The sequence below is a fragment of the Tauraco erythrolophus genome, chromosome 7 (assembly GCF_009769465.1).
Source record: "Tauraco erythrolophus isolate bTauEry1 chromosome 7, bTauEry1.pri, whole genome shotgun sequence".
NCBI lineage: Eukaryota > Metazoa > Chordata > Aves > Musophagiformes > Musophagidae > Tauraco > Tauraco erythrolophus.
In genome coordinates, this window is record NC_141471.1 from 45,024,929 (window position 1) to 45,048,976 (window position 24,048).

The 24,048-nt window shown below is 38.6% G+C and overlaps 1 protein-coding gene across 1 annotated transcript in view; it reads left to right on the plus strand.

Moving 5' to 3' along the window:
• RBMS3 (RNA binding motif single stranded interacting protein 3) overlaps positions 1–24,048 on the plus strand; it is a 721,097-nt gene that overhangs the window by 207,849 nt on the left and 489,200 nt on the right. Inside the window, exon 3 of the mRNA XM_086614511.1 lies at positions 13,744–13,917. Within this exon, the coding sequence (XP_086470637.1) occupies positions 13,744–13,917 (174 nt within the window). The remainder of the gene's footprint in view (positions 1–13,743; positions 13,918–24,048) is intronic.

A 24,048-nucleotide genomic window follows, 5' to 3' on the forward strand; every position in this document is an offset into this window, starting at 1 on the left:
AAGTTTAAAAAATAAAAATAATTTTATATAAAGAAATTAAATTGGTTTGCATTAAATAATTTATCTAGAGAATTTGGTATGAATTAAATGTTTCTGTTTTGAATTAGATTTTTTAGGCGGTGGCAAAAAAAATCTGTGTATGTTCTATCAATTTCATCTGTCTATCTAAGTTAACAATTCTCATTAGCTAAGTCTAGTTAGAAAATATGCATCTTTCTGTATTGTGTCCACAATGAAAGACAGAACAGTAAAAACCATTTGTAACCTCAAATCTTGGTGTAACTAGCACAATTTAACTCTGACTATTCTATTGTGCAGTAGCGTCTGCAAACAGTTTGGGTATAATGACAGTCTACAACAGATATTTCTAAAATTAGAGTGGTTAGGGACATAAATATGTTCAGGTTTTAGGATATGAGATACATTTTTTCTTCCATATTTAAGCTGTAGTACATCATCTTTTTTCCTGTGCCCTTCCTCATCCATGTTACAAAAAATATTAGCAGCAGCATGTTAAAAAAAATAAATTACCTTTTTCCCTGAAATCAATGTCTCTAGATATTTCTTTTAAAATATAAAAAAGTTGTAACAACATCTGGTTTTAATCTCTATGAATTAAAGAATAGCTTCACATTCCCCCTCCATGTAATATATACAGAGATGTATAAATGTAAATGTGTGTAGATAAATGAGATGGAGCAAGGCTCTATTATTAAGATTCAGCTCCTGAAATCTACTTTCCCCAGTCTTTGCTTTTGTATGTGCTTTGGATTTCTTAAATCCCCCTAATTCATGGTTCTATTGCCTTCCTTAAAGAAATGTTCTGCCAATAGTTTAAACATCATTGGAAATATCCTCTGTATTCTGCCTGTGTTGTTCTTTATTTCACTTAATTATGCTTATATATGTGCATGGGAATTACTGGAAGCCTCTCTATATCTTTCATTGTGTTTATTCCCAATTATAGTGGCTTACATACTCATTATATAACTGAAAATTCACCAAAACACTTGATTTGGTGGTTAGGTGATTGGCGATTGATTTGGTGATTTGGGACATTGCTGTTCTATATGACTGGACAAAAGATGTCATACCCTCCCCCAAGGGGTGCATAAGAAGAAGTAGTTAAATTCCCATTACAGAGACCAGGAAAGAGTTGTGGAAAATTGGAGTCACAATAAGAAGCCTGTTTCAGAGCTAATAATGATTTTTGATCGTCCAAACCGTAGTTTTCCTCTTTGGGTGAAAGACCATCCTGTTTTTTTTAAGTACAGTAGGTGACATTCTTTTCCTTTACATCTACACCCATTAACTTTCTCACTTAGTATCTACATAACAGTTCACTAGATTCTAAAAGTTGCACTTAAATAATAATAATGAAGCTATGCATAGGTGATTCTTGGAGATGTTAAATATGTTTTTAACTGTACAAATAATCTATCTCTAAAAATAACTTTCAGCAATCTTCAAAGATATTCCCACCAGTCCTTCTGAACTGTTTTGGTAGATAATAGGGTAACTAACTGTTGTAAGCTTCTGTACAAATCTTGTTAATATTACTGTTTTTTCCTGTTTCTGCTGTAAGGTTATGACACCCACACGTGTCAGGAAATACAATGTACAACTGAATAGGCTATATGGCGAATTTTCCTGAAATGTATATTCTAGGCACAGAGCTGCAGAGACTATCTACTGACATAGAAATATGAAATTCAAAGTACACCTTTTAAAGGAATTTCTATGGTAACTGTACTAGTTTAATTTGCTGTTAATCCTCTAGCCTTTTTAGACCAGGGGCCTTATAGAGCGGTAAGAAATTCTACCCATCTTCAGGCTTCGGAAATGCAGTCATCAAGTCTAGAAAGTATTTGCCTTGAGAAGCAGAGGTTTTAAACCAACTGGGAACAATGTGACAGATATCTCCATCTGCATTCATTCCATGTCTAGTCTTTTGAGAAGTAGTCTCAAGAACACAAAACAGAAAATACAGATGAGACAGGATAGCATCTGTTTATCCTCAGAGCCTCCTGCTGTGGTTTCTGGTCATCTTCTCTCTTGTCCTCAGTCTCTGTTCCTCATCTCTGATCTGATTCTTGCAGCCTGGACATGACTGCTGTACTTACATTTTAAAATCGCAATTTTAACATTTTAACAAACATTTGGGGATAGGAAAAGGGGTTCTGGTTACAGCAGGGAGAAACACAAAAGCAGAGCATTCCTCCTTTTTTTCCCTCTCCTTTGCCTGTCAAGTTTATGATGTAGAACTTCAATATGAAGGATCCGAATCTTCTTCATACCATTGGGTACTGGGGCAGAAAAATCCCTTAGGCTGAGCTGCACTGAGTTATTCCCCTAGCTGTCAGTGTTTCCTAAGCGAAGAAGTGCAGCTCCACATGCCAGGCTCTGAGGGACCTCAGCTGGATTTTCTCTCTGAAGGGTCGATGACTTCTCTTATTTGAGCACCCTCCAACAGGATTCAAAAGATCTCTGCATTCCATTTTGAGCCCTGAATGTGTAATGTGTTGGGGTTATTGTTTCTCAGCAGTGTAATTTGGTGAAAGCTGAAGGTATTTTCAGACCTGCACGAGCTTTCCTTACTGCAGTAACCTTACTAAAATGTAAGTTATTGGTGTTTTGTTGTTGTATTGGTTTGTTTACCAGTTCATAGAGTATAAAATGCCAATCTGAAACTGGCAGCATTGCCAACATGCAGGTCAGCCAATAAAACTCTTGATCATTAGCTGATAAGAATAAAAGGAGTGATTTATGTTTTGAAGGAAAGATACTATGAGGGGATGGTTGCTTATCTGCATTCACATTGATACTTAAAAGTAAAAGCATTTTTGTATATCTAGAAACATTTGATTGACATTATCTAGAGGGAAGTTTTCTTTTATGATCTGATAGTGCTTTACGTGCAGTAGACAATTATGCAGGAGAGAACCGTGTTCAATTTAAGGAGTAGTTTCTACAAAGCTTTGTCAGGGATTGGTTTGCTTGTACTCATGGTTTACTTTAAGGTCATGAGTGGTCCTGTTACATTGAATGATGTGCTGACCAAGGCCAGAGAAGCCTCACACGGTCAAACCTTCAGCATATTACCTCCTTCTGCTTCATTCCTTCATTTAAGATCTTCACTAAGTTTTTTATTGACTTAAGAGTATTTTTGTTTGTTGATGCTCATATCTCCTTCCCACTAGTTTAGACTGCAGGATTGTCAATAATCGGCAGGATTATTTAGATTTTAATAGCCTTTCATTGCTTTTATTTTTTCAGGGAAATAAAAAAAAAAAAGCAAAATCCCATAAGCTCTTGTGCCTTACCACTCCATCTCTTAGGTATTTCTGTTGTCTTTTATATTGAGAATTCTAATGTAATTTTTCATTGAGATTTACTTATTTTTTAAATGAAATCTATAACTTTGTATTGATGTAGCCTGGAAAACCAGTCTTTGCTACACTGAATTCAAATAGCTTATAGTCAACTTTCCAGTTATAATTTGCTCATCCCTTTTAGTAAATTAATGATCTCTCTCTCTTCTCCAGCATGAGGGCCCAAAGCTTAAGGGAAGAAAAAGCAGCTTTCTGAGGCAACTATGTAGCCCTGTGTGCATGTTCCTCTGTTCTGTATTTGATACTCAACAGATATCTGGGCAGTTGAAATTGATTTTGAATACCCTGAGAGCTGGTCTTGGGTATGTCTTACTTCTTATTTTCTTCTTCTCTTTGTAATTTATTCTGCTTTCTCTTTTATTTTCCATTCCTCCTACTGAAGTCACGGAATGATTAGACTGACTATTACATTTCTAATGGATTAGTTGAGTACTGGAAAAGCCAGAGCATATTAGCCTTTTCACATTCAAATGTGTCATACACAATATATGTGGTTCTATGAATATTTAATTTGAGTGAAAGGCCTGTCTGAGTATGATTTCACTGAGTAAGAAATCGCTTTTCATTTCCGGATTTCCTGGATATCCAGTTTGCTTCCTTGCTTTTTAAAATGTTCATTGAACATTTTCAGCCAAACTAAGTCCTTTGACGAATCCTGATGCCAGTAACAAAATTCATATTGAGTTTTTGTTTTCATTTTAAAAGAGAATTTTGTCCATTTGATTTATTTGATGTTTGCTTCCTTCTCCTGTGTTCTCTCAGTTGGATCTTTAGGGGCTGTGTTGTCTGTAATGTCCCTCAGACATGTTGCCACTTAACAGATGAGACTTCAGGTGTGATATTGAAAAAAAGTAAGCTGTAGTTTTCCTGTATTACTCAATTCCATAAGAAATTGTGCTGAGCTTCAGATTGACATGCTGGAAATTATAACTCCGTGGTCAGAGAAAGCAAGCTGGTTTATTGTCAAGGGAGCAGGAGCGTGTTCCCCAATCAGCAGTAAAACAATTTATGGGAGGAATATTTGTTTCTCCAGCACAAAGTAAAAACTGTTTGCAGGGTATTGTAGCTAATGACAGGATGGATAAATCATGCACCTGCAGAACTCCTGGTATACAATAGATATAACATTGTGGGAAAGAAATCGTAGCTTTGATAAATGTCCTAATCCCGCAGTGAGGTTTACAAAAGCAGACAGGTCCATCCACAGGAGTTAGCTACAGAGTGGTACATTGGGTAGCTTTGCAGGATTTATAGAATTCTTCCCAGTAACCAAATGCATTTCATAACCACATTGCATTCAGTAAAGTAAGCATTTTGTGGATGCGAAGACTTGTAATATGTGTGTGATGTTGGAATCAACACTTTGCCTAGTGCAGCTGAGGAAGGACGTCTGACTTTTCTTATTTGGTAGGATTCTAGAAGTGATGTTGTGCCATGGACATTTTTTGGTTGTTCATAAGCATCTTTCTTCCCTTATATGTGAGTCTGGATTGCAGTCACTGGTTAATGTTGCAGACTTGCTTAATTTGTCAGCCAGCTGTTACTCTTGGGATTGTCTAAAAAAAGTTGTATATTGCAGATCTAGTGTGAGGAAAATCATTTTGTGTCCAAGACAGTGGTTGATTTATTGTTCAGGGAGTAATTCAATATACATGTAGTAAACAGATACATCAGAGAAAACATTAAGATACTGCAGAACATAGTGAAACATACCTTTGGGTACTGTGAAAGGAGAGGAATTCAAGTGTTAATGAAATAATTATTTTTCTCCGTGAACAATCAAAAAATAATGAGTTTCACAAAAGGTGTTAGCTCTCTGTAAAAAGTCCCAGTTTAGCAGACAGGTAAATGCTAAAATCAGTCATTAATCAGTAAAGCGCCTAAACTTGTGTTTCAGTCAGCAGTACAGAGGTTCATATGCAAAAATAAGATATAGGTAAAAGTGGTTTGTTGACTTATAGTCAAACTAGTACAAGAACTCTCTGTACCTGGGAATGTGATCCTAGGAAATGCACTTATCACAAGTTAATTTTTTTTTCAATTTTTGCATCATACCTTTGTGTTCTATATTTTACAAAGGGAATGCTGCAAGTACCAAATTCTGCTGTGTGGTTTGCAGAAAAGACTTCAAGAGCAGCAACTGTCGTACATGAGAGAGGAATTCTTAGACCTTGTAAAAATACTACTCTGGAGATCTGCCAAGATCAGAGATTTAATATGATATGTTTTCTATGTAGTCAACGGCTTTCCTTAAGATTGGTGTTTACCATTAGACTTTCTTACCTGGCACAAATCTTCCCTGCCTCTGACTTGTGTGCTGTCCGGCTCCTGGTGGAAGAACATTCTTTTCTCCAGTCACTCTGTACAGATGAGCTATATATGCATTTGTAGGAATATTGAATTGAGTGATGATTTTAAATGGGTGGCTTCTTTAGAAATCAGAATTGTGCAGCACGTGCAAGTTATCTGTGGCACGACCTTAACCAGTGCTATCTTGCTAGAATTTACTGGGAACAGTTAGATCATGCTCATCTTGGGTTAACCTAATGCTTCACTACTTTAAATTGTAACCTCGGTGTGGTAAAAAATGCTGGAGTAAATTTAACAGCTACCAGTGTGTTTTATTTTCAGAAAATAATTACTTAATGACCTACCGTTACAAGGTCATAATCAGTGTCCTTCTGAGGTTGCTATGACTTAAATTTCTCACAATAGATTGACTAAATAATATTCTGAAGAGAAGAAGCTTTGACATGCCCTTACTCCTTTCAAAGTGAAGGAGGCAGAGGAGAAGGGGGCTTAGAGGCAAGATAGTCACTGTATTCAAACCTACATTAAAGGTTTAAACTAGACCAATAAGAATCCCATCTAACAACATGCCTTTTAATCTCAGGTTTTTTTTTACAAATCACTTAAGCAAGATAAACAAACAAAAAATACTCTTTGGTAAGTCTCCCTTCACTTTTCCTTCTGTGGAAGGAAGATGTACAAATGAGCAGTCCAGCAGCATGAGCGTCCCCATTTCCTATAGCCAGGTACAACATGGGTAACAAAACCAATACAAGTTTCTCTTATGCATACAAAATTCCTTTTCTTGTTCTGGAGGAATAAGTTTGAAGCACAGGAGCATTTCTTGTGACTTCTACTTGGTCTTTACACTGTGCTTGCCTGCTGAGATACTGGTGGTGGTAATGCCTTTCGGGAGGTGCATGTGTGCAGAAGTTGACTGAAATCCAGAGGTCTCTTGTCTAGAGAACCATCAGGTAATGGCAACTTTTGATTGCACCCAGGTGTTCCACACAGGTTGCCATGAGACCTCAGGGCTTTAATCTGAATTGTCACTGGACTGTCTCTTTTTACTAATTCTTTGCCTCTTGGCACTGACATGGATGATAAGATGGCAGAAAACCAGGCTCTTCATGGCCTCTTCCTCAAACTGTGAAAGCCTTCATTTTTTAAGGTCCCCTGCTCACTCTCTGTAACTACAAGAGCAATGCTTCGTACTTTGCCCAGGAAAAAAAGTGCTCCTAGGATTCAAGTAACAGTTAAAAGTACAGCATGAGTTACAGTGCTGAGTCACTGGAAATGACAGCAATTCTAACCAGAAAAGTGCAAAACCCATATATATTTTGTTTTCAAGGCATAACTCTCGGGAAAAATAACGAGTGGCAGACTTTTTTTTTTTTTCTAGAATACGTTCCTCAAGAGTTATTTAGATAATTTGGAACCTATCCTAAAAAGTCTCTCAACTTAGCGTTCCTGTTGAGCCCTAGCCATAAGTAATTCAGCTGTGCTAGTTGTGTCCTGCAGGCCTGGGTCCCCTCTGTCCTGTTTGTGAGGAGCCTGTGGAGCAAAGCTAGCCCATGGAGAGCATTCCTGTCCCACCTACCAGAAGGGGGCAGGTGGGCTGCACACCCTGCATTTGGGCGTGATGTGGGCTAGTGCTCAGCACTTTTGGATCCACTGGGTGAGCTATAGCCCTACATGTATGCTGAGATATGAAATATAGCCTCATCATTTCTCTGTGGTTTCAGTGGAATGCTATTTCTCTCAGTTGATCCTGTTTTTCCAGGTATAGTGTATTGAGTTTCAATCACATGTCTGGAAAAACAATGTTTCTCTGAAATGTGGTCTTGTCTCTGAAGTTTTTTCATAAAGGTTATAAGACAAACTTGATGATAAACTCAAAATCTGCAGTGGCCAAATATTAAAAGCACGATTCTTACCGGGACAGATAGAATTTGGTTCTAGACTGTAAGAGATTTGCAAGCTATAGTGAAAGATTATGTTGGGAAAAGTAGCAGCACAAAATTCCTCTTTCCTGCTATTAAAAAAAAATAATCTGGAATATCTTCCATGTTTTGTTTTCATAACAATCCAGAAAGAAAACACCACCTTCACTCTTCAATTTCAGAATTACCACAATCTTTTAAGTTCTCTCAGGCAGATTTTGTGATGAACTAACTTCAAATTTGGTTTGCCAGTTTGCCCGTGTCATATTTCCTCTGAGCAAGAAAACAAATGCATCATTTTACCTCATGAAATAATGTTCCAGGGCAGCTATTTTCATTTCTGACTTTTCCAGGTTAGAGGAAAACTTTGATTTCTATGGGAACCATAGTATTTTGTAAAGCATCCAAACTTTTAAGAGCATAGGACTGTGCTTTGCATCATGATCTGATCCAAAGACAGGCATATAGAGCTCCTGCAAGCAGTTATCTCCAGAAAGGCAGTTTCTCTACTTGGTTTTTCCCAACTCCTGTAATAATTTTGACATGCAAAAAAGGGATGCCAAATCCCTTGAAGGGATAGGGGGAAGAGGGTGGACACCCTTTCAAACACAATTCCTTTCACAAAAAACCCAAAAGATGCAGCTGAAGACAGAACCATTCTGTAATCAAAATCCAAGGGACTGGAGACAGCTCAAATTGTGTAGGCTATGAAAATGACATCATAGCTCTGTGAAGTTGCTTAAAAGATGAGGTAGTGGGAGGCTGAATTCAGATGTTATTTACACCTCTTTAATCACACTTGTCTTTTTTATGTTTGTGGGTTTTTGCTTTGTTGTTTTTTGTTTTTTTTTTTAAGTCAAGGCAAGTAGAGAGGTAACATAGAGCAGAATATTTGAGCCTCTGTCTTCCTTCAGAGTGCCAAAGCCAATAGTAATCACAGCATTTTGGAATAGTTGGCAGAAGGGTGTCTGCTAGATCTAGTCAGTCTTGCCTTTGACGTGATGTAGAATTTCAGAATTAGCAATATTTTTGCTGTTGGTTTACTGCATGATGAGGCCGTGTTATAAAAGAATGGAGATCAGGAGTGTGATGACATGAAGACTAAGTCTACATCAGAACTGTTTATGTTGCTTAATGTCCTAGTCAAACGGTGTGCTTTATTGACATATAAATAGGAAGGAGTGGCAGCTAGTTCTTACATCTATCATAAACTGCTTTAAAATTTGTAAATGTTGCACCAGTCAAAAAATTTGCCATCATTTAACATTTGCACAGTGCTTTGAAGATAAAGCATGCTCCATAAATACTATGTTCTATTTTTTCACTGTTAGACTTCACACATCAGCTATTAAAAGGAACTAAGAACTGAAAAGCAGTTAAGCTCTAGAAACAGTAATAATACTAACAGTACTTTGCACTTCACTCATGCTTATGTTCAAAAACGTTCAAAACTTTTACAAACATGAGGAAAAGGTTAGCCTAGAAGTTTTAAAATAAGATTATCCTTACTTATAAGACAGAGAAATTAAGGCACAGAAAAAAAAGAGTAATTTTTAAAAATATGATTAGACATTTAAATTTTACTGACTTCCATTTTAGATTACCTCAGACCTTTAGGGTATAAAGGTACTGGAGTGACTTATTCAAGGAAAAGAAAATTCTCCTTTGTAATATTTGTTGTTTCTGGCAAAACAGCATGGAGGGCAACAGTTCTTTTTTGTTCTAACCTGGTAATTTTCTGCAGAAGTTTTCTGAGAAAAGATGATCAGGTTGTTCCAGGAGTGGCAGCAGTGGTCTACTATTGACAATCTAAGAGATATGAATAAGACAGAGTTTTGAGGAGAGGTGATATCTTTCACTGGAGTAATCAACAGAGCTAGAGGGAAATAGATGCAATTTCAGAACCTGAATAAAAGCTCGTGTACCACAAGACCTGCCAGTTTGTCGTGGTCTGACCTTTGTTGGCTGCCAGACACCTGCCCAGCCACTCTTTCACTGCCCCTCCTCAACAAAATGAGGGCAGAGAATAAGATGGAAAAGCTCGTGGGTCAAGATAAAGACAGAGAGATTACTTAGCCATTACCATTATAGGCTCAAACAGACTAAATTTGGGGAAAATGGATTTATTGCCTATTAAAATGAGTTTGGATAGTGAGAAGGAAGGAAGGAAAAATTAAGACAGCACCTCTCCCTTACCTCTCTTTCCCAGGCTCAGCTTCACTCCTCCGTTCCCAGCCCTGTGCCTGCTCCCCAGGCCTGGCAGCACAGGGGATTGGGAAAGACCAGCTCCTCTCTTCTACTCCTCACCCTTTTTCCCTGCTGCAGTGTGAGCCACAGTTCCTTCAGGACGTATCCACCTCCTCCGGCATAGGATTGTCCACGGATCCTGTCCTAGAGTACCAGCTCCAGGCAGGCTCTCCAGAGGCTGCAGAGGAGCCTCCTCACCCTCCTCCCGCTCTCCCCTGGATGCTCGCAGGGCTGTTTGGCTGTGTCTCACTTTTTTCCTCCCTCTCAGGCAGCATTTTGCCCGTTCTTAAATACCTTTTCCCAGAGGTGCCCCCACCTTCGCTGAAGGGCTCTGCTGTGCCCTGTGATGTGTTGGTGGGACCCAGATGGAAGTGGCTATGCCGGGCACGGGGCAGCCCCAGCCCCTGCTCACAGAGCCCCCTGCCTGCCAGCACCTGGGTACAGCACACCGTGTACCGTTTTCCCTCCCAGTTCCACCAGTTAGCCCAGTGTCTTTCCCACAGGTGCCTCTGTGCTGAACTGGTAAGGCTGTGGAGATGTGCAGTGTTTTGTTGTTCAGAGGACACCTCAAATTCAACACGTCGCCTTTTGGGGTCTCTGGGTGCGATGTCTTGGCTCCTCAACCACCTCAGGTCGGAGCCGCCAGGTGACCAGGCTGCCCTGGGACCTGGGGGCTGGTGACGCAGATGTCTCTCTTCTCTGGCTGACAACCTGCAGAGCTTCAAGATTTCAAAGCCAATTATCCTGGGAGTGTCTTTGCGTATTGACTTTTGCTTTGTTTTTTACCGGAGGTAAGCCAGCAGAAAGAGAGAGGAGCTTTTATCGGGTCAGAAGTAACAGCCCCCCCTACAAAGCCATTCCGAGTAGAGGGCTCTCCTTGCAGGGACCTTCCTCTCCCAGTTGCCCGGTCATTCCGGGGGGGAGAAAGGTCCATTCCCAACTCTGTGTCCCAAGTGACCTGCATGGTTGGGCCACCCAGCATGTCCTTGGTGGTCTGGATGGCTCACTGTTTGTAATGTGTTCTCCATGAGGTGGGAGCTGGGTGGAGGAGCAGAAGGGGGCCGGAGAGGCTCATCTCTGCCCGAATTTGGCGCCGGGGCTGAGCCGTGCCTCCAGCACAGTGGCAGATATGGGAAGCTGTTTTGTGTAGCACACAAGCACGAAACAAAACTCAGTCAACAGGCAGAAGGAGGTTCAGCATCTGAGGCAGGCTGTTTAAAAAACAGGCTTATTTTTGCTCCTCTTCTCTTATCCAGGAGCAGGTATTGTGCCCGTCTGTATAGTGCTAATAGCACATCTCTCCTTGCTGTAGCAGAGTTTGCTGCTGCAGTGAAAGTAATCAGGTAACAATTATCACAGCTGATAATGCATCTTCACATCCCATCAGCCACAGATATTTTCCACTGGCCCATACAATGCAGACCCATCAGAAATAAGCTATTGTTAGGATACAGCAGCTCAATATTCACAGAATATTCAGCTGCAGATGAACTCCTCGAGAGGAGTTAATAAGCAGCCACACTTGAATATCTGATGTTTATAAAGGGGAGAAATGTACATGGAGAAGTATATTATGGCTAAAAACCTACTTGATCTGTCCGAAACAAAACCTAGCCTTCATCTCTTGTGTAGAAGCAAGTCTACCAGGGCCCAGAAAGAGAGATTTGTCTTTGAGGAGCGATCTGAAAGATAAGTAATATGTCAAAGGAAAGAAAATGCAGTTTCTGCTCCTTGGGGAAAGAGGGTAAAAGGAGAAGGAAAAAAAAGAAAAAAAATCAAAAAAAAATAACATTAAACCCCTTCATTTTTTCTCTAGCTGTAGCCATAGCCTCCTTCCTTTGATTTGTCATGATTTAAATTCATACAAAAAGATTTATTTCAAATAAGCCCCTTTAACTGTAGGGGCAGATTTTTTTTTTTTTCCCCCCTAAAGCCTTTTGTAAGAACAAAGTAACCACTTGTCACACACAGTGACTAATGAGAGTTTAGTGTGGGTTTTAGTGTTCATTCATATGCTTTGTGTTCAGCTAGTCGTAAGTTAAATCTTTAGAAATCACACCGCAGGAATCCTTCGCTTAGGGGTGGGGGCGGGAGGCGAATCCGTTGAGATATTGAGAACTGGTGAGCGGAAACTGCTCTTTTCAGGCTTCCTAATCGGCGGCGCAGGAAATAAACACATGCAGGAAGTCGTTTGGCCTTTTCTTGAACTTAAAGTTTATACAGCAATTGATAACCGAGGCAAACTTTGTGTACTTACACTTTTTAAAATTAAATGAAATAAAGAGGGCATGTTCAGCCGATGCCAGCGTGGCCTGTAGTTTCTACAATCGACTCATCTAAATACAGTATTAAAAATTGGAAAAATTATACAGAATATATATTTTTATAGCTAGAATGTGTCCTTGAAACCTTTTTGTATGTCTTCTCTCTGTCCCCTTTTCCTTCCGTTTCACTAATCCTCTCCCAATAAAACTGTGTTGAAGCATTGAAATGAAACTGAAAGTTTCATTTGCAAAGCTGTTTGCTTCTGCATCAGACTCTGTTCTTTCATCCTTTTCCTGACCTTCTCATTTATCTTATAAGCACTTTGGGGTAAGGATGATCTTGGACCGTGTGAAACACTTTATTCGATCGTGGCCCATATTGATATTTGGTTAATGTACATATATTGTGTATAAAAGTTATCTTTGAAAGGAGTGTAAAAATAAATGAAGCTTCATTCTTGAATATAGCTTTTGAAATTGATAGCATCAATTTACTAACAGGGAAATTTATAAGCATTTCTAAGAAATACTGTCTGTGTTCATACTTCTTAAACTTTCACTGTATTACTGAGGTCACTGTGAATTTACTGCTTTAAAAAGAACAGTTTGAGGTTTATAATAATTACAATTAGTTGGTGTAAGTTTGCATGGGATATTGAGAACACCTTTGCCAATAAAAAGAAAGTAAGCAAAACCCAAATGCAGAACAGAATATGGTGGGATAAGTACATTTGCATGTATTTTAAGACCAACCTAAATATCTGCTAAAAATGCATCCACTTCTAATGCATCTTCTACTCTTTTTGAAAATGGATATTTTTTCCTGCCCCTATTAGTGCAAGAATTTATTAGGAATATTTTTTTTATAAAATGAGGACCAGAAGCAGAAAACTGCAGTTAAAATAAAGTAAAATGAGAGAAAGTCAGAAAGAATGAAAGTGAATTATACTTGCATGGTCTGGGTTAATTTCAGATGAAATTATTGAATTAACTTTAAAAAAACAGTTTAATATTTTGGGGTGTTTTTTCTTCTGCATTTTAAGTCATTTAGAAATGTCATGAAGTTTCATAGTCTGTTTAGAAGATTACATATTTGAAATGTAGGGGTAGCTTTGTGACAACTTGGCCTTACCTAGCCACTAGATGGGATTTCAAGACTTCAAGAAATACGTCTAAACATTGACCCCAAACTGCCATTTACTGTCAAATGGACATAGCTGATCAGGAGCTCAATAAATGACAATATTTAGTTCATTATAATAAATAAATATGGAAGTTTGAACTATTAATCTTGCAGAATTGCACCCTCTAAACATTTTCAGAACATCCCCTTATCTCTGTCACTTATCCATTGCCCATTTGATTTACATCCCAGCCTGAAGTCTAACAGTTACCAGTCTTTCTTTTGGGCATTACAGAGACATAGTTGTTTCACTGATATCTCTGAAGGAATCAATTTTTTGCTTTTCCCAGTTCCTTACCAGAAACATTCAAGTTTGTTCCAGACCGTGTGGCAGTATGTATGTGCACAATGATGATATGTAGCTGCATTGTTTGTATTCTACCCTAAAAGCTATTTTTACGTTGCATTTCTTTCTTTTTTGATAGTCCAGCTCCACAGTGAGAACGTACCAAAACAGTAAATCGAGAGTGACCATGAGCCCTGGCTTTAGCTCCCAGTGGAATAGCAGCCAACCTGCTTGGAATACATACACCTTTCCAAGAGCAAGCTTGCACTACCAGTCTCATGCTAGCTACACCTACTGTGCTGGACATCCTGCTGTAAGTAATTATAACCTTTTCTGCAGTTACCTGAATGAGCTGTATGATTCCCTGGGAGGTGGAGGTGCTAAGGGCTGCCAGTTCAGCACACTTTGCCGCCGCTCTTTGTGTCCCATGGCAGTCAGGACAGCTCATGTGTACTAACCGTAACTCTAGAAAATATTAGAATGAGTCTAAGGCATAAGCAAATGTGAAAGTTTCATGGCTCAATAGAAATACATATATTTTTTGTACATTTAGCAGTCCTTCTCCTCGCATGAAATTACTGTCTTGTGCCTGGTTTTCAGCATCAGGGATGTGGGCTGGAAAGCAGTATTACTGATGACTCCTTTTCTGTTTCTAGTGAGTCTATTAGATGAATGAATTATTCTTTCTATTTCAGAGATTTAAAACAGTATGGATGAGTCAGTGAAGGAGGGCATCTCTTCTCATCATTACATTTTTTAATATTCACTACTTTATCATTAATGTGATCAGTAGTGAACATGCAATCTTGTTGCTAGGCAAAGACTACTGGTCTTCTGTAATTTGCATGAACCAGTGGCCAAAAAGAATGGGGAGGGGGTCTCACTGTTGTTGTGTGTTTTAATTTGACAACCATGAAAGGGATAGTGGTTTTTGTTATATTGGTGTAGCAGACTGCTTATAGTAGAGCCCTTTAGTTCTTTTAGTATCCGATTTTGAAAGACTCTGAGAGATTTAACTAGGGAAGACTTCATTAGTGTAAGCAATCTTCCTTTTTTCCCACTCTACACTTCGTTGTTTTAATGTTTGGATTTGAACTTAGCTTTGGATATTGTTATAACTTCTTAAAGGACATACTATCTTAACATCCTATCATGTGTATGCAATGAAGTTTTGTCACCCTATAGTGAGTTCCAGTAGGAAAACAGGAGAAAGTGCAGCTTTTACTACAGAGGTGAAGTTGTGCTATGCAAAGAGGTGAAATTGTGCTATACAATCTTTGTGATTTGATTCAGATCTGCAATCTTAGCTGCCAACAGACTTTTGGCCAGAAGTTTGGGTTAGGAATTGTCTGAAGCATTAAGGTGGTATTTGAAATAAAAGAGAGGAATGAATTTGTAAAATCTTATCTCTTCTGAGGCGGTGAGAACTCAGAGTGAATTAAACATCTCTATGGATTCTGCTGTTTGTTCAATTCCATTATGGTGTCATTGAAAATCATAAAAACTGTTGTGAGGGGAAAAACACTATTTGGCATCGGAAGGGCACAGATATTTTCCTCATTTAGAATGATGGCTCAAAAAGAGTTCCTGTACAGCTTAATTTAACTTCAACTGTGGGTATTCAAGTCTTTAACTGCTCCTTTGATCTTTTAGAATAAACACTACTGTCTCTATGAGTCAAGCTTTGACTATGTAGCAACAGAGTGTAGAGGAAGAATGCTATACTACCTATAAGATGGTTTAAAAATGAAGACATCTTTGTATCTATATAAATTAAAATGTCAATCAAGGCACAGGAGTCTTTTTTTAGACTAATTCCACAGTTCCTCTTTCCTTTGTTTAGATTAAAGTTACTACCTCAACTAGAGTTGCTTTACCTGTACAACATTTTTTTTCATTGAGCACTCTGATATGTAGTCATGGGAAACGGTGCTTCAATATGGAAATTGATGTAGCTGATTGCTGCGAAGTAGAGACTTCAGAATATCCAGAACTGCATAAACCTTTGTGCAGATTGTCCTGCCCTCAGTGTCCCTGGGTTCAACAATTTAGAAAACTTGTCACATTTCTTGGCTTCTGCTCATCTGAGGAGCTCTGCTGCAGCTCTACTCAGCAGATGACTGGACTGATTTCCTAGGCTGGTGGTAAGACGTAACGGGTTAGCTGCCATTGCAGTGCCTACCACTGTGATCACATACTTTTTTCATACCTTCCGTACTTCTGCGCTCTCAGAGGGTGGGGCCATAAGGGGGCCTGGGCAAGGCACTCTGGCAAACTCAGCTCCTCCCTCCTGCAGCATCAGATGAAGGTCAAGTTTCCAAGAGAAGATGATGCTTCAGTATTTGCTTGAATATCTGTTGCAGAGTATATGATATAGTTAGAATTAGTCTGGTTCCTGTTTCTGGACTAGATTTGTTTAATCTGCACTCAAACCAACACTCCTATGGCAAATGACAACGGTAAGAGCTGGATATGGAGGATCTCCTCTATTCATGAATCTCCCCAGTGTAACACACTCAAATGGATATCTGCTCTACTTCAGAGGATTTTATTTGCCCTCATCTGACACAGGTTCACCAGAACAAGCTGTAGGTTTCATTGCTGTATAAAGCTGTTTCTGGAAAACCTCCCACATGGAATATGTCTAAAGATCATTGTAGTTTCTTGACACTTTGGAGGCTAACAAACTCACGAGCGCTTTGCAAGTTCAAGGCAGACAAATGTCAGGGAGTTGAATCTGGCCTTGAAGTACTTAAAGATATTAGTCCCTGGAGAGAGCTAAGAGAAAAGCTTTAGATTTCTCTGCTGTTTGGAGAAAAGCTGAAGGAGACAAAAAAGATTCATGTTAATTGGGCCAATTGTGACGTAAAAAAAAAAAAAAAATCCTCTAATTCATTTTTTCTCTAATTGAAAGAAAAAATATCATACAAAGGGCAGTGTTAAGAGACCCTTATGACTCAGGCTGGTCCCGAGAAATATGTCTGAGCCAAAGGTGGAGTTTTTATTTTATTTTATTTGAGAGCACACTCTGCATCTCTGTGCCATAGTGCTACAATCGTTGATTAAAAGCAGTCTTTCCACCTTAGGAAAGAAAAGAACAGGAAGCTTGTTTAAACAGAGTAATTTTTCAGCTCTTGGAGTTATTTAAGAGAAAAAAAAGACCGCATATCATCCCAGTCAATAGTGCAATGCAGTTTTTGAACAAACACGAAAATGCTAACTTCTCCTAACTATACTGGGAGGCAGGATACCCTGTAGAATCTGTGTATACTAATAGGGGTGATAATGTGGTAGATGGTCCTAACAAAGTATATGACAACTTGGTTTTGATATTAGGGGCTAGAAATTCCCCTGGCATTCACATGCAGAGGCTTGCAGCCAGAAAAATTCAGCATGTAGTGCTCAGAATAGGAGGAGACACCTAGCCATCTAACATGCTTTTCTCTTGAACTTTCTTCACACAGGAAGATAAAAAGGAAGATAAAAACGTAGTAAAAGTAATTCTGATTATCCCCACTGGGCAAGATAGGAACAGTCCTTTGAGCATTTTCACATCTGTGCAGGTTTCCTACTTATGTTTTTTCCAGTGTCTCAAAGACTCATTTAATTTCCCTTTCTCCACGTTTTGCTGAAAGGATGATAGAATTTCAGGATATCTTAGGAAACCTTGTCCAGTGAATTAACTCTGACAACTACTTAGATTGTGGAGTAATTTTAAAGAAGTACATACGTAAGGCAAACAAAACACAGATCTCATGTGCTTTTGACTGTTTCAGTTGAAATTGTAAAGGAGTCTCTTATGTCTATCTTGAATATTCATGTAGCAGTCACAGATATCTGCTGTGCTCACTTATGGAGAAGTCAGTCCTTACTTATGAAGGAATTTGACAATGTGCTACTCTTTGATGAAGCACACAGTACTATCGCAGACTGAGTTACCCTGCAGGGTTTGAAACCTTTGTTGTAGGCCCATGGGACGATGAATTTAGTTGCATGTATTAATTTCTTCATGTGCATATATCTCTGTAGCATGTGATGTCTTTGCATTGCTTATCTAGATATGCAACTCAGGATATGTAAGACTTTCTGCTAGAGTCTATTCTGTACTCTAACGGGATTTGGTCATGCTCTGCTAGATCAGTGACAGCCTTCAAAGTATGATTGGTTAAATCTGTAAAGTTATTATTTGGAGCTCTACAGATAATGTTTACAAGCTGTTACATCTGAGATGTCATATGTGGATCAGACAATCAATTTGCTTAGCAGTTCTCCTGTCCCCATTCCAACAGTCTGTCCCCAGACTTCTTTCTGCTAACTTGTTTAAATGCGTGATTGCTTCTGAAATTATGCTGTTAGTGGGAATGTGCAAAGAAGAATTAAAAAAAAAAAAAAAAGTGATGTAGAGATCTACGAAACACTACTGGCCTTCTTTCACTCTCTTCTCTGAGCCGTAGTAGGATCTCAAATCTTTAATCTTAGGACTCTTAAGACCCAGTAGAAGGAGCTCTAGCTCCCTTTACACTTTTCCCCTGACAATTCTTGGACAGAAAGCAGAAAAGGAGCAAGGCTATCACTGTGGGCAGCACTAATGGAAGGTCCTACTCACTGTCAGCATGACTATGCAGAGTCTATTGCAAAAATTTCTGATGGCAGATAGGTAGCCCTTATTGCTGGTGACAGAACTGCAGGACTGCAATATTGCACAGCTGTAATGCTTTATGTAAACTGACTGTTTTGATCATTACCACACAAATTGGATTAACATCTGTACCGAGCTCTCAATGACTGATTTTTTTAACAATTTATTTTGTATACATTTATGAAACAAGAAAATGTGCCATTTTTATGTGATTAAATATTACAGTGTTTAGGGACCACCTGGGAATGTGAGATGCCATTATTAATTTCTATGTATACACATATATATCTACTGGCTAAATTATTAGTTTGTATATATCTGTTTCTGTACACAGATAAGTTTTTGGCTAAAATCCTTACAGAATGACATACGAAGGTTCTCAGTGCAGGGCTGGTTTTGGGTGTCGATCTCTTGCCTTTAATGTGATCCTGTCATCAGAAATGTAAACCTAGTTAGAGAACACATTCTTGTAAGAAGTGTAATATCCTACTCAAAATTGATTCTGTAGCACAGAAATAAGACTGACAGAAGCAATATACTGATACATGCCAAATTCTTAAGATAGATCATAAATTATGTGACTATACACTATAATGCAAAGATAATATTTTAAGAAGCAAATATCCTTAAATCCAGGGAGTGTTCAATACGTATAGCATGGGTGTCCTATTCAAAACAGGCCTTTATTTTTCTAGAAATATAAGTAGAACAGATCAGCACTCCATTTTATTTTTTATACCAAGATATTTCCAGTGAGTAATTCTGTTGCATCTCTTTTTAGAGAATGAGACAGTGCTAAGAGTTAAATGCTTATGCAGTATAACACTGTCCTCCATCACCACTAATTTCCAACATATCTGTTTAAACAGAAACTGTCACGTTCTGATCTGGCTTGAGCCTCCTGCCTGATTCATTTTGTAGTGTCACGAACAGTGGATTGTGGATTCATGGAGTGGAGCTGGTCTGATTAGAGACGAAGAAATTTCTTTTACACGTGCACATCCTTAAAATCAGCAATGATGGGAAAGGAAATAAATAGTACAGTAGGCATGAATTGGAAATGTCTTTCTAAGAACCTCTCAATTTCACCCGAAGTTCCGAAATCTCAGTTTTCTCTGGTCTTAATGTTAACCTATTCTTACCTTCAAGGGCCTCTTGTAAGATTCACAGAATCATAGAATCATAGAATGGTTTGGGTTGGAAGGGACCTCAAAGATCATCTAGTTCCAACCCCCCTGCCATGGGCAGGGAAACCCTCCACTACACCAGATTGATCCCTGCCGTTCTGCAGCCAGTATTTCTTTGGTGCTACTGGCCATTGTCATTATAATAGTCACAGGTAAAAAAAATGGAAATGAATCCAAAGAATCATACACTGTTGAAGGACCAGTGATCAAAATGTCTGCTACATGACACTTTGGTCACAGTCTTTCAGTATATAAAGTGTAAGGGATGTATTTTGATCCTCTAAAGATGGTGATCACTTTACAGAGCACTGTCATAGCCTCAACTGCAGAATCTGGGGAAAGCTCAAGTGTGGGCTGGAGAGAGGCAGGGAAGAGAGTTCCCAACCAGGAGAAAAAAAAAGGTTTATCACTAGAAGCTATTTTTTGTGATTGCTGATGTGTTCCTTATGAAATACTACAAGAAAAAGTGAGGGAGCAAATGAAAGAGGCAGTCATTAAAGTGAGAATGAAAAGGATAACATCTCCGTTGCTGGGTGTCAGTTGTGGTATGAGAAGCTGTGCTGGGTAGGAGGAAAGTAAAGGAAGAATTGCGGAGAAAGGAATATTTTTAATTTACAAGATGTTGTAGCTATCAGGTGCAATGAGTAGCTTGGTGATCAAGTGCAAATCCATATGCTAACTGCTGACATAAATTATTTATTCTGTTTATCTATTACCTCCATCTACATGAACAGAGCCTCAAAAACATGAACTTATTAGGCCGCAAACGTAAAACACATTTTCACTGTGGCTTGGCTTCTTTGGAGAAGAGAGGGTGGAAATTTCAAACCCCCAAACAAATATGTCTCTTAATTAACTTTTCTCACCATCTGTGCTTACTTATAGCCGAGGCAAGCGGTACCAGTGACTTGTGAGATTGCTTTCAGTGCTGCCTCTTCAGGCCAGCTTTTCAAAGCAGCGATCACATGCAGTTAATTCCGATCAGATCAGCTTATCAGCTCAGTTCATTGTAGCGCTTTCAGAATCATTCGTGTGTGACAGCCCATTAAAACTTGGTCAGGCCTTTAAAAAACAAAAAAATCACAAAATCCACAAATGTCTTTTACATTCAGCCTTTGAGGTGTCCAATGTATTTGTTTTGTGTATTAAGCTTTGAAATTTAACTTCTGTGAAAGGTTGTAGGGAAAAGCCACCAGTGATATAGGACTTAAGCCAAAGTAGTTTACAGTATTTTACCTCAAAGAGTAGTTTTATTTAAAAATATATGTATGATGCTGTGATAATTGTATTAAATGCTCTTGTGATAGATGGCAATTACAGTTTGAAGTTGATTGTTCTGGTCAGAAATGGCAAGGCCTCTCAGAAAGGAGAGCACTGATAATGCAAAATGTTTCAACTGACTTGCCACAAATATTTTTCAAAAAAGTCTGACGATATGGAGAAGTTCCACCTAAATTTGAGTTTGGAGGTGTTTGGTTTCAGAATTCTGTTTTTTTTGTGTGCGTGTGAATGTTTTAATGTTACTTTTTCCTGTATCCACTACTCGTTTACACATCACGTATTTTATGTCTTGTTATCCTTTCCCAACAGATTAATTCAAGAATGTTGTGGATTGATATTCGTTTATGTCTTTTATAGATTTGTCTCTAGCTTGTATTTTAAGACAAAAAAATCAAATTTTCCACAAAAAACACAGGAAAAAATATTTTTTTTCTGAACTATTAGTATTAAGAAGATTGGGAAAAAATCCTCTGTATGTGACTCTTGTGCACTTATTTTCCATAAGAAAGATTTCTTTGTGGCAAATATAATTGGATTCTTTGAAACGACCGAAAAATACATATAGATATATATCCACAGTATTGGTAGAATATATACTGCTGAAAAGTTTATCATCATCTCCTAGTGCTAATAAGGTCAACCATTTTGGAGATTGGAACTTTTTGTTTGCAAACAGACTCTATAGGAATTTTCTTGCTGATTCTACGTTTTTATTTTTGCATATTGGAGTGGCAGATACAGCAGAAGGAAGGTATTTTTGAATAGACTTGAAAAATACAAACCAGATGCTCCCTTTTCTCTTTTTTCTTTTTCTTTTTTTTTTTTTTTGAAAGAAGGAAAGAAAACTCCCTAAATTTAGACTGTAAAAGAGACTTGTAGGAGGCAGTAAATACAGATCTCAGTAAATGTCTATAATTTACAGCTACAGATATGTATCTGCCTATACATATCTCTACATGTATTTGTGTCTGCATTCGTATATGTGTGTGTGTGTCTATATATATGTATATATGTGCTTCTAATGTTTATTTTCGTTTTGGTTTTCTACTTTAATTTAGCAAATAGAAGGCCTGTGGTTCTAATTTAGCTACTTCATCTCATTTTCACTGAGCCAGACAGGTTGTCTTTAGGATTTGTTAGTAAAGGGGATGTGTTCCTCCAGGCTCCAGAGAAAATCCTGGTATTAGAGCTTGAGAGTAGATGCTACAAACTGCCAACCTGTCACATGTTTTGGAGACACCTGACACTTTTTTGAAAGATTGATTATTTCAAAAGGCCAGCAACCGTGTTGCTTTCATTTTAAATAATTAACAAACTCATAAGACTTCCTTGTTGTATTGCAGCTCTCAAGGGTGAATAGTTTTGGACTAATCTGAACAAATAGTGCTTCAAATGATTTTGCTGATGAGTCTTTATCTTCTCTTAGTTTTAATTGGGGCTATTGGTTTAATATAAACTCACTCAATTTAGTGAAGGTATAGGGGATGAAAATTTTCCTTTTGCACTTACACCTACCTCCTTGCCTTGAAGTTTTATTTAGAATCATAGAATCATAGAATGGTTAGGGTTGGAAGGGACCTCAAAGATCATCTAGTTCCAACCCCCCTGCCATGGGCAGGGAAATCCTCCACTACACCAGGTTGCCCAAAGCCTCATCCAGCCTGGCCTTGAACACCTCCAGGGATGGGGCATCCACAACTTCTCTGGGCAACCTGTTCCAGTACCTCACCAGTCTTGCAAAAGGGATGATATTCAACAGCACTGTCAACAGCGACTTCTGTTTACAAAGGGAGCTGGAAGAAATGCATGTCCGTGGGAAGTACTGATTTGTTAAATTTGAAATGTTGTTTTGATGAAATTTCAGGGTTTTTTTCTCTTAACAAATTTCAAATGTTGTTGCTTTACCGGAAACCCAAATGCTGACTAAAGATCATTTGTCCCTTGCTGTTTTCTGGCATATGTTCCACCAGTGATTTAGACACTTTGTTGAGAGCACAGGGTCTGAAAAAGACCAAAACCCTAGAGTTCCTTGCTTGGCCATGATTAATCTGCTAAGCAATCTGAATTTTGATCTTTATCACCTCTGTTGAAATGTTTACTGTTGCTTTCATTAGCTGGGTTTCCTTTAAATGAATCACCTTGGGAGATAATGTGATCTGTGTGTCTGTCTTAGGCCTGTTTTTCAGTCATTTCTCTACTTTTGGCCAGTTTCAAGATGAAGGTTATTATGGGAAGACTTACTTTATATTGGAGAGACTGGAAGCATCATGTGGAAGGTCTTCTCACAGGACACGTGAAGGAGGGCGCTGGATTTTTTGAGAGGAAAAATAGAAATCCACAACTAGGCTTTTTGTTTCCTGCTACTTAGGGAGCAACTCGTCACAGTGCTCTCTTGACTTTTTGCTGGATAAGGACTCTGTTGACGTCAGAACTATACCAACATACTGTAAAAGAAGATCCCTGTCCCGAAGCATGTAACTAGATGAGACAGAAAGTAGAAAGGGAAGCGGGGGCGGTGAGAGAAGGGATCCTACCCAAAGCCCTGCAGCTGTTGATGGAAAAGAATGGCAGCAAGGTTTGGTTTTCTTAAATTTCAAGCTGGTGCCTTATCTGTCAAACCAGCTATTGTTTTTTCTGTATTTTTCCAAGTATATAGCGAGGCAGTGTTTAATTTTGTTCTAAAACCTGTAACTGTAAGGTGATGGAGGTGTTTCCTGAAGACCAAAACTTCCAGCTGAAAGCAGATATGGTTAGCTATGTTATTTGCTTTTAATCAGTGTCTCTCTTCCGTGCTATATCAGATTCTCATTGAGGATGTTAAATACTGACATTTGTGCTTTTGGAAAAAAGAGACGTGCTTCCTGCAAGGGCACCTCCTTCCAAGGCATCACTCCTTTGTTTCGTTTCTTTTCTTTTATTTGGGGACTGTCAATATTTTAGTATAGTTTTCCATGGTCTTCCTCTTTATAGCTGCGAGATGGACTGCCTAGATTTTGCTAAATTGTTGACTACTTTTGACTAATTTTTTGACTACTTTTGCTAAATTTTTGACTAATTTTGACTACTTTTAGGTTCCACAAGGAGCAGGATATTTTCCATTTGGTCCGTTCGTGTGCAAATACCTATCTTCCTTGAGTATACAGGCAGCTTCCATGCAAGAGGAAAAAAATTGAAAGGACCTGGAAATATAACAAAAACCTTTGTGGAGATTCCCTACAGTATTTTCACCTTTTGTGCTTTTTTCTCATCTTTTTAAGCATTAGCCCTTTGGCATGGTCAGGTGCTAGGAATCTCCTGGCACTGAAGGCAAATGCACTGTTGAGGCTCTGTCCTTCTG